At 36.6% G+C, this 12,084-nt stretch overlaps 1 protein-coding gene across 4 annotated transcripts in view; it reads left to right on the top strand.

Moving 5' to 3' along the window:
* Window positions 1–12,084, top strand: part of ASCC3 (activating signal cointegrator 1 complex subunit 3) — a 281,717-nt gene that overhangs the window by 102,801 nt on the left and 166,832 nt on the right. For all 4 annotated transcript variants that reach the window (XM_075087348.1, XM_075087349.1, XM_075087350.1 and 1 more), the window contains one exon: window positions 4,594–4,758. In XM_075087348.1, coding sequence (XP_074943449.1) covers window positions 4,594–4,758 — 165 coding nt within the window. The remainder of the gene's footprint in view (window positions 1–4,593; window positions 4,759–12,084) is intronic.

Genomic DNA, 12,084 nt, shown 5'->3' with positions numbered 1-12,084 from the left:
CTTTGTTTATTATTTTAATTGAAAAAATAATCTGTAGCTTTGTTAATATTTGCTGATGGTCAACATTTTCTTTTAGCTGATATTTTTAATTAACACTTTATATATTTGAATTCAGTTTATGGTTTGAGACTAAAAATTTGTTTGGGGATTTTTGGAGGAATTTTTTTCTCAACTGTAATTTCTATCTGCAAAATTAATATAAGAACCAATCATATTTTCTGGCAAGACATCCTCTGGAAATATCTGGTCTTACTAAATGAGACAGTGTATCAAGTATAGTTTTTAATTCAGGTCATTATTTTGAGTAACATTGCTGTTTTAAATAGAGATCAAAGTAAAAGACTATTATAATTAATATTTAGTCATCGCTCAGAGACAGAAGAATTAATGAAACCATTTTAAATATATATCCTCATAACATCACTGACTTTAAAAAAAAAGACTGCGATCTGAACATTGTCAATTTAGATTTAACAAATTAGCTAAATAGCTTGCATTTGTAGTATTTCACACTTTAAAGTCCTAATATGCATTGCTAAATATATTTCCTCACTGTTTGCTAATTAACGTTCTGTGGAAGTACAGCTGCTAATTTTTTGTGGTTGGACATGGCTCGTTTTAAAGTGGTAACAGTTGCATCTGTAGTCGTGTTACAATTTCAGTTCATAAATTATGGTCATACATTTTTACACCTCCTAGTTTGTAGAAGTACAAGCATCTGAAAAATCTGTATTTGCTAACAAAATGCACCCAGTAATAGTTTAACAAAACATAGAAACACGACACACACACCACCACTCTCTCAGTGATTTTAATGACTCAGTGAGTCTTTCATGTGTTACATTTTAAACATTGCAGGACAGGAATATCTTTTTCTGTAATATCACAATGTCTCTTCAGGAGTAGTTCTTGGTAATTAGTAAAGACTGATATGTTCTGATGGTAAAACAATTGGACTGGAACAATATTGTGAGGCAGTGCAGGGAAAAATATTGCTCTGAGGATCATAAGTATTACCAGGATATATGTTGTGGAGTTCAAGTGAAGACAAAAGTATTCATAAATGCACATGTTCTGTAAGATACATTTTATTCTAATATTTTGAAAGAAACACAGCAGGATATCAGCAATCCAGGAGGTTCCTGGACTGCATTGATGAGAACTTCGTCCAGATTGTCGAGGAGCCAATGAGGAGAGATGCTCTGCTGTACCTCGTACTCACCAACAAGGGCGGGCTCATTTGGGGATATGAAGACCATAGGCAGAATTGACTGCAGCGACCATGAGATGGTAGACTTCAGGATCCTGAGAGGAAGGAACAGGGCAAAAATCAAGCTCACAACCCTAGACTTCAGGAGAACAGATTTTGGCCTCTTCAGAGATCTGCATGGAAGAGTCCCTGGAGGGAAGAAGGGCCTAAGAAAGCTGGTTAATATTCAAGGATCACCTCCAAGCTCAAGAGCAGTCCATCCCAATGAATAGGAAGTCGGTCAAAAATGCCAGGAGGCCTGCATGGATGAGCTGCCTGGCCAAACTGAAACACAAAACAGAAGCATACAGAGGGTGGAAGCAAAGACAGGTAACCTGGGAGGAATACGGAGACGTTATCTGAGCATCCAGAGATGAAGTTAGGAAAGTTAAAGTCTAAATGGAATTGAATGTGGTCACAGAGGTCAAAGACCACAAGATAGGAAACAAAAGGAAGACTAAAGAAAATGTGGACCCATTGAATGAGGCAGGGGACATGGTTACACAGGACATGGAAATGGCTGAGGTACTGGATGCCTCCTTTGCCTCAAACTTTACTAGCAAGACTGACCATCAGGAATCCCAGGTACCAGCAATGGGGGGCAAATCGGGAGCAAATAAAGTATGCCCTTGGTGGAAGAGGATCAGGTCAGGAAATACCTAAGCAAACTGGGCATACATATGTCCATGGGCTCTGATGGGATGCATCCACAAGTACTGAGGGTCATTGTGATGTCCCTCCTGATAATCTTTAATCAATCATGGTAACTGGGAGAAGTGACTGAAGCCTGGAGGAAAGCAAATGTCACTCCTGTATTCAGCAAGGTCGGGAAGTGTGGGACCCAGGGAATGCCAGGCCAATCAGCCATAGTTGGGAAGGTGTTAGAGCAGCTAATCCTAGACATATTTCCAGGCACACAAAAGACAAGAAAATCATATCATGAGTCATCAGCTTGGCTTCACCAAGGGAAGTCATGTTCGACCAACTTGATAAATTTCTATGATGAAATGACTGGCCAGGTAGATGAGGGAAGAGCAGTAGTGGATGTTGTCTACATAGAGAACATCCACCGTATCCCATAAGATCCTCATAAAGCAGCTGTTGATGTAGGGGCTGGCTGAGTAGACAGCAAGGTGGATTGAAAACTGGCTGAATGGCTGGGCCCAGTGGATGGTGATCAGTGGCACAAAGTCTAGTTGGAGGCCTGTAACTAGCGGTGTACCCCAGGGGTCAATACCGTGTCCAGTCTTGTTCAACATCTTCATTAATGATCTGGATGATGGGGCAGAGTGTACCTCCAGCAAGGTTGCTGGTGACACCGAACTGGGAGGAGTGGCTGATACACAAGGGGATTGTGCTGCCATCTGGAGGGACTTCGACAGCCTGGAGAAATGGCCTAACAGGAACCTCATGAAGTTCAACCAGGAGAAGTGCAAAGGCCTGCCCCTGGGGAGGAATGCATCAATATATGCTGAGGGCTGACCACCTGGAATGCAGCTTGGCAGAAATGGACCCGGGTGTCCTGGTAGACACCAAGTTGAACATGAGCCAGCAACGTGCCCTTACTGCATTAGACAAAGTGTTGCCAGCAGACTGTGGGAGGTGATCCTTTCCCCCCTACTCAGCACTGCTGAAGCCACGCTTGGAGTACTGTGTTCAGCTCTCAGGAGAAGAGAGACTTGGACATACTGGAGAGAGCCCATTGAAGGGCCACGAAAGTGAAGGACCTGGAGCACCTCTCCTATGGGGAAAGGCTGAGAGAGCCAGGACTGTTCAGCCTGGAAAAGAGAAGGCTCAGGGGGAACCTTATAAATACCTGAAGGGAGGGTACAAAGAGGATAGAGCCAGGCTTATTTATAAACACGAGCCACTTACAGGTTCATGATCACTATGTTTTCTTTTAGTATCATGCCTGTTTACCAAATCTGTTAGAAGTTTTCCCCTTTTGCCATTTCCTAATATCTTTCAATGATTAGTAGTTGAATTTTTTTAAAGTTTCATGTCAGACAAGGTTATCAAACAAACCCTGCCTTCTTTTACTCATTAAAGCATTCATTTTGCTGTAGATACCACCAGAACAAGATTTGCCCAGTTTCCAATCTTCTATATTGGGGCCTATGAAACAACAGAGTCTGAATTTTCCTTTTTATTTTCTGAGTGATTTGCAACTGCAAAGTTACAGAGTAACTTTATTTTAAGAGTTCTAAGTTCTTTTTTTGTGAAATAAGTGAGACTGTAAGGTAAGGTTTGTGCCTGTCTCAGAAACCTCAAGCTTTGGTAGATAGTGATTCATTAGATTTGTTATGACTAGGCAATAAATAATTGCCCTTAAATCATAGTCATACTTGCTGGCAAGTTACTACTGAATATCAGTGGTTGAGATTCAGTTCTATGGGGGTTTTATACATCGCAGTTGGCACTTAAATTATTTTTGTAGAACAGTGTATGAGAAATCTGCATTTCTTTTTTTCTATTTGAAACAGATGCTAAGAAATTTTTTGGGGGAGGGGGGAGGTGCTTTCTTTAGAGTGACCATTTTGTCTCATTTTAAGTTTTAAAATGCTACTTCCTTGAATTCTTATGTTAAGGTCACATGACATGACTGCTGAGTGTGTGGTCGTTGTGGAGAATGGAGAGTACTACAATTGTCTGGCAGTTGGGAGAATGACTGTACCTCACTTTTATCTGTTTGATGCTCTGTTACTTAGGGGTTTATGCAAAAAAAGAAGCCATTGCGAGAGCATACAAGAAACGGCCCCATAATAGAGACTTACTGCAGATGTATCTACATTAAACTGTAAAGCTTGGAAGTTAGATTTCCAGGACTGATGAAAGTTGTTGAAGCTGTTTTGCCAGTGCGCAAGTATCAAGATATCGAAATGTACAACTCGAAAGTACGCCTTAGGGAGAAAGCATTTCACAGGGAATTGGGAACTATCAAGCTTAGGTATATGGGGTCTTAGGTGTTCGTTGTGGTGAAGGTTAGAAATATTCTATCACAGTTTTTTGTGAGACACATACATTAAATGACTCAGTTGTGTAAGGAGTTGATTCTTGATAGCTGCTTAATTGTTTTAATGTGGAAAAGGTACACAAATAATGCACAGTAGCTTGAAGTTATTAGTTGATAGTTTCATATGTTTTTCCATACTGAATCCTACTAATGGCCACCCAACACACATAGATGCAGTAAACTGTGTCTGCCTCAAATATGTAGAGTAGGTAAAACTTCAGATAGCTTTAAGTTCTACATTGCATTTATTCTGCTGTATGTTAAAATACCGGGTTTTTTTTATAAATTTGAATTTGTAAATGCTGAATATTTCTTTTTTCTGCTTTACTAGATGCTTGTGACTACTCCAGAAAAATGGGATGTAGTAACAAGAAAAAGTGTTGGTGATGTAGCCCTCTCTCAGCTGGTAAAACTCTTGATTCTCGATGAAGTTCATCTGTTGCATGAAGACAGAGGACCAGTACTTGAAAGTATAGTAGCACGTACTTTACGTCAGGTAAGAGCAAAAAATCTTCAAAATAATTTTTTTTTGGTCGAGAATAGATAGATTTCACTGTAAAAGTCAGTGAAATGAAAATGCTTAGGCAGCTTACAATTTATTTTATATTCTGTATTAAGAATGAAGAAAAAGTTTTGTCTTCTACCCTCTCTTCTGGATTATATCAGATTCCTAGGATGGATAATTTATTACAGAGTTATTTCTTTACTTATGATTTATTTACTTAATTTATTTAGCCTACAAGTAACAGCAAAAATATTTTTAAACAAATAATAATCATATTACTGTTTTAACATAACCAAAGTCAAAAGTATTTTCTTACCAGGGATGCTGATTTTTATTTAGCAGCTTTCCTAGGAGAAAAAAAAAAATTAATGAACAGTAGTGTCTTAAATACAGGTAAAACTTTCAGCACTGCTAGAAAAATACTACATAATTTTTACTTTAACATAGTTGGTCCTTTTTCCCCCCAAGTTTCAGTGGTACTTTCTAAATACCAAGTTTTTAAATGGCAAAAGGAGAAAAGGATGAATGTGTGGGTTTTTTTCTTTAGCATGGTACAAAAGAAGGATTGAGAGTTAGGCAATAAATAAGATTGGTCTCAATGGTGAGACGTGCATTTACAAGAAAAATTTACAAGAAAATTTACAAGAAAAATTAAATCTGGAATTCAGGAATGAATGAAAAGGCTGGAATTAGGATAAATAAGTAATGGTAAGGAAAGGACAGAATGCCTTTTTTTTTGTCATGCAGAACAAAAGTATGTCAATGCAAATAATCTGTAACAAATAAAAAATAAACACAACTGGTATTGTTATGACTCTGTTTGTAGCATGTTAAATGTTTAAAGCCTTTTAGCTGTCAAGATGCTTTTTTCTTGGTGAGGCTACACTAACCTTGTTAAGGCTCTCTGAATCATCTGACTCCAGCTCCTCTAAGATCAGAATAAAGCGGATGAAGTCCAGTACAGAAAGTGTAAAGTTCCTGTATAAAGAACAACATAAGTAATAATTTCTTGGAGGAAGCTAGACCTGGAAAGATTTATTTTTTTTTTTTTACAGAGGGTAGGGTTTTTAAAGTTTAGCCTACCTCAAGGGCTAAACCTAAAGCTTAACCTGTTTGATATTGTATTTTCTTTTTAAATGGATTTGATTACGTTGTTTTCCTTACATGTCTCTAAAGCATCTCAGCTTTTAGCAGTGACTGTAATGGTTATTGTCTTCACAGCAGATTGAAAGACTCTTTCATTTTTTAATGCAGAGTTTTGTGAGACTTGTAAGATAGGCTTCTGCTGTCTGAAATAGATGTCTAGAGCCATTTTATCTGCTCTGCATTATTCAGCTTGGCATCCTGTTTCTGCTTCATTTGGACAGAAATCTCTCATAGATCCTTTCCTTTTGTGTCTGTCAGGTCTGTGCAGGTAACTTAAGGAATATAAAATCTGAGGCAGTTATGTCTTGGGTACTGAATCCTACCCTTAGTGCGTTTATTGTAATATAGCAATATCTTGCTTCAACAGTCGTTTAAAAAACAGCTCTCTTGGGTGCTTTAATCTTCTAGGATTTCAAGGTTTGTTTTACCTACCAAGTTGGAGTTTAATTCATCTGGAATTAAAGCTACTCATTTGTAACCCTTCCTTGATGAGACAGTTGGGAATTAAAACAAAACACAAATCTTGAAATTAACTATCTTACCAACTTTCTGAAAACCTTATTTATTCTACGATGATAAGAAAGGCAGTATCAGAGACCACTATGAATCTTTACAAGAAGGTAACTGAAGAGAGGGAAAATTCACAGGATAAAAATACACTAAAAAAAAACCCCACAGTTAAACAGAAAGCAAAACTACTTGTAAAAATATTTAGAATTATGCAGTAAAAAACAATTCCAGACAGAAATATTTTTAGTCACAAGCCTCCCAGAGAGCTTAGGGACAAAGAACCAGGAGATGTTTTGTACAAGTGCTTTTTAATATGGAAACAAATTATAAGAGAGTTAGTTTTAAAAATTACCATGAAATGTTACACTGCAGCATGTGAGCCTGCAAGCATAGCTCTGTGACGTTTACAGTATACACCAATAACTAATTATGAAATTACTAGCACTTCTATTTGGTGATGAAAAAAGATAAATTTTCTGATTTCAGAATTATTACAGATGTTTTAAGTGTAAACATAATAACACTTTAATGACAGTTTGCAAAGAAAAAAAAATTCTTACCTTTCCTTGGTTCTGTTCCCTGCTCATAGTTCTGTTTTCTGCATTTTGATACATATTCATAAATGTCCCTGGAGTGGGAACTAAACCCAGGATATTCAGCCCATCCCTGGAGAATGTCCCTCTGACTTCGATGATTCCGTATGGAACATTAAGCTCCTCTCCAGCCCTTCTGAAAGTAGTTCTAGAACATATTTTCACTGATATATGTAGAAGCATCATACTTATTCAATATTCATGCACACAGGAGGTAAGAATAATTGTTCAGTTCTTAAAAAAAAAAAAATTTTACAACATCAAACTAAAACACCCTTGTTGTCAATTACACCACTGCAGTAATCGCTGAAATCAATTACCTGATTTGTCTACTGGTTTGAGACATCAGAAATATTGACTAGTTTTCCCTAATTTGTAGTGGAGGGATTCAGAAAGTGATTACACAAGTAATTAAACATAAAATCTGTTGCAGATTAATAGTGACTAGATCACACTGGGGACTGTAATGAATGGGGCCGTGCTGGCAAATATCATGGACATTTTTGCGGTTTCTGTACTGTCCCTTTTGGCCACTGTGAGAGACAGTGTATTGAAGTGGCTGGATTTTTGGTCTGACCTGGAACAGTCATTTCCTATATCACTTCTAGGACTGAACTGTGATAAATTCCTTTGAGTACTACTTCAGCCTTTGCAATAAATCACTAATAGCTACTTTAATAATGGTGTGTACCTATAGTTTCATCTGGATCATAATTCCCTAGTTTGTATGAGACTATCGTATGAGGCAATGTAATGATTCCTGTGCAGGTCAGGATGTATAATGTAGTGCCTTTACATTTTGCAGGGCTTCTTATCCTGTTTTATAGGAAAAGCATCTCTTTTGTTTTGTTGGAGTGTGTGAGGGTTGTTTTGCTTAGATGGTGGATAATAGAGAAACATACGAGGGATTGGGGGGGAGCTTTTTAAGAATTAATGTTCAGCTAGCTACTTGGGCCTACAGCTGTGCCAGAAAATAATGTTTTGAGATCTGTATTCATATGCTGTACAAATACAGCTATACAAATAAATTCTCAAAACAGGAATATCCTGATGCATTAGCAGGTCTGTCCTAATTTCTACCTCAAAATACTTGAATTATGGTTGTACTTTCCCCCAGATGAACACTGAGTCATATCACTTAATGTAAGACTTTAACATGTTGATTTGAACTTATGGAATTTTTTAGAATCAGGTTTATTTAAAACCTGGAAGGAGCATATATATTGGAATTGCTGACAGTTTTACTCATAGCAGAATGAACAGCATATTCGTGCATGTTTGCACTTTTCAAATCTTAGAGGATGCTTTTGCAAGTGATTTAAATTGACTGCTAAACATTTTGGTGGGAAAATTGCTTTGAGCTCTATTATATACTGTAGGTATAACATCAAACAACTTCTTTGAATCCAATTTATAGCTTTGATGTTTAAAGTTTTAGTCTAGAGCATAATGCAGATGTAAAACTGAAATGCTTAAACTTTTTAATCAAACTTTCCACACTTCTGTAATATCTACTAAACTTATTAGCTTGAAAGAAAGAAATTGACTGCTTTTAAAGGACACTGAATATTTTGTCATAATTATTCAGAGATTTTGATGACTACTTTGCTGCTTACGGGTATTTTTTTTTTCCCACAAGAAGCGTACTGAATATTATACTTGAGTGGTGTGTGAGTTTTAATAGCTTCTCTTAACTGTGTGAATAATAAATTAAATAAAAGAAAATCCATAGTAAAAGATTTCTCAGATTTTGGGAAACAAACACCCCCACCTTAGACACACGAATATTGTTCTCATCGTAATCTCATTCTTCAAATTTAAGTTTCCATCCCTTTATGTTTTTGTATTAGATCAACAAAGTTGCTAGATAAAGAGTGGGTGGGCAGGACAAGCAAACCAGGAGGTTTCCTGGAGTGCATTGATGAGCACTTCCTCCTCCAGGTGGTGGAGGAGAGGCGCTCTGCTGTACCTCACACTCACCAAGGGAGATGTGGGCCTCAGGGGGATGTGAAGCTCAAAGGTAGCCTTGGTTGCAGTAGCCATGAGATGGTGGAGTTCTCTTTCCCCTGGAAATTTTCATGTTTCCTTTCTGAGCTTTCTTTCCTCATGACACCTTATTTAAGAAAATTTCCCTCTCAGCTGTCATTTAGTTTTCCTTGTTCTGGATGCGTTTTCAATATCTCTAGTTCCTTATTATTTCCTCTACCTCTTTTTTTCTATCCCTTTGTTTCCCTCTTTTACCTCCTTACTAGAAATCAGAAGCAAACAAGTTCAGAGGTTGCTCACCCAAAGCCAAGTGCCTAATTGTTACCAAATTAAGAAAGTTTATGTGCTTAGAATCGCATTCTTGATTAAGGAAATTTGAGCAGGTTGGTTTGTTTGTTTGTTTAAAAAAAAAAGTCAAAACAAAGCAAGGCTGATAGATCTCATCAGCTGTTCTCAGGTCATTAGCTATGTATCTTGTCTCCAATGATAGCCCACTGTAGTTCCTATATGTGTCTTTTGGGACTAGAATGCATCAGTAAACATTGGCATTTCACTTGGTTCTTCATTTCTGTCTTGAGTGACTGCTGTTAGTCTTTTGTCCCTTTGATGTTCTTTACATAGGGTGATTAAGTTTCTCAGCATCTTCTGTTACAGGACAAAACCAGCAAGCTTACTGAAATTACTTCTACAATAATTTTTTGGTTTCCAACTAAATTATGGGGGTTTTTTTTGCTGAATATTCTAATATTTGCAATGAGTATTTTTAGAGTGATTTCCTCCTATTACTCAGTTCTATCCTTTTTATACCTCTAAGAATTGCATGTACTTAATTTGCTAACACATCATCTTCAGAGCTTGCAATCAGATGCTTGTTCACTTAGTCCTCAGACAAACCTCTTTATAATTGCTGAACGATTCACTTGTTGCTATAAAAATGTTTCTTGACAATAGTGGCTTGTTTTGGAGCTGTGGCCTGTTTTAGAATGAGCTAAATTAAAAGAAATTTAATTTGAATGGGGCCATAAACCTAGGTTTATCTGTATGGCTGATGTACCCATCAGTTATAATAATCCCGCCAATCACCTGCTGATCTTGTCACCAGTTATTTTTTATTTACTGTATATCGTGGATAAAATTATTGAATGGAGTCAGGCTTAGAAAGCAGTTAGAGGCTTCCCTTTTTAATTGCTGTTTTTCAATTATGCATTCTCTTTAAAATCTGTCAGTTCATCAGCTTGTGATAAATTTAATAAATGTTTTCTTGCTGTTCTCTGATGTTATTTTTAAACAGTATGTTGTGCAGACTTACATGAGTCTAGATCTATCTTATTATCTTTTCTGGCAACCTTGTAGCAGTGTAAAATGACTTTTTTAAAAAAAAAAAATTTTAAAAAACAAAACCTAAACTCCGTTTGTTTCAAAAATGTTATGTGTCAGATATTTGAATTAATCTTCAGAAGCTTTTTAATTACTTTGCATGGAAGTGATGTCAGGAAGTCATTCTGCATGTCATTTTTTATTATTGATATGTGAACATTTTTCCATTTTTGTGATCCATCCATGGAGTTTAAAAGGTAATAGTGATTGTCATGTTTTATGTTTTTTCATCATACAGTAAAGCAGTTAAACTGATTTGTAGAAGGGTTCATATTTCTTTTTGTTTCGTAGTTTGGGAACAAAACTGTAAGCATAGCACGAAAAGGCATTCTGTCATTCAAGAAAAACTGACATGGCACTGTGCAGGGCACAGAAACCTCTTCATAGGTATATTCAAAACTTCTTTTCTTAAGGCAAGGTATTGCATACTTAATATTTAGCTGAGGGAAAACAATATGGCTTCTAATAGTGCTTTCTGCATGGTTACATTTTTTCAGTACCACTGGTTTTTTAAATATGTTCTAAATGGAGGACTGAGATCACAGTATTTTCAGGGTTCATTGGAAGCAGAGTAAAACTCATTTATAAAATTACTTAACTAGATGGTTGCCTAGTAACAAATGCATTTTCTGCAGAGTGTTTCTGTTGTAGATATGTCCTATGTAGAATCTTCAAAACAGTATTAGTAATTGCATTTTTACGATGTACTTTTGATTTTGCAATTTTACTGGGTTTTCCATTTTTGTTCCTAAACTAGGAAATTACCACCTATGTGGACTGATTGACAACTTAATTATTTCATTAGAGAGTAAACAAGATTTTAAGTAAGCACTGGTGAAAAGTTTTAACAAACTTCCTTCTTAGTAATTTTGAAACATCTTTAAGTCTTTTTTTTTTTTTTTTAGTATTCTAAGAATTCTTCCTTTTTCTCCTTTCTTTTTCTCCTTTTTTTGGATAATGTGAAAAACATAGATCTTGTGAGAGGCTGAGACTTAAAGGCACTCTCAGGGTAGAGCAATATCTAACTAATAACCAATGTGAAACCCCGTGTGCAGTACTTCATTCTTACCACTGTTGAGCAGGGAACTCATGAAACTACATTAAGAATTCATCTTCTTGCAGATCTAGACTAAAAACTAAGAAACACTTGTTTCTAATTTTCTCTGTATCTTGCCTTTAGTATGCATCTGAAGGGCATACAGACTGACTGTAGAGGGTGTGTTGAAGTGATCCTGGGTCATCTGAATATCAGATTAATTTCTAACCAGTGGACAATTCTTCAAAGATTAGAATACATAAACTTGTCTGCTTCACTTAATTCTGTGCTCGAGTTGAACAATCAGGGATGTGCTTTCCAGCTTGATTGTAATTCATTCTGTGAATGTGATATTTTAATACATGGAAATGGGAAGACTGCCAAGATCACAAAGTTCAGGAAGAACTTTAGAAGTCAGATAAAAGAGTATCTGTATGTATACACTGTGTGCTCTCAAGTGGCGGCTGTAATGTAATGAGATGATATGCAAATCTTAAAACCTAATAGGATGAAAATGATCCTGCTGTGATCAATTTACAATCCAGAGAGGCACTTCCCATACCTGATCCTTTATCATTTACAGTGTAAACGCAGATGATGCTTGACTCTGGAAATCGGTGCTGGATAGCTATCTTCTGTTTATTTTTTCTGTATGCATGGAATTTCATG

The sequence above is a fragment of the Phalacrocorax aristotelis genome, chromosome 3, assembly GCF_949628215.1.
Source record: "Phalacrocorax aristotelis chromosome 3, bGulAri2.1, whole genome shotgun sequence".
Classification (NCBI taxonomy): Eukaryota; Metazoa; Chordata; class Aves; order Suliformes; family Phalacrocoracidae; genus Phalacrocorax; species Phalacrocorax aristotelis.
Note: the sequence above shows the minus strand (reverse complement) of the source record. Positions and strands in the feature narration are given on the sequence as shown.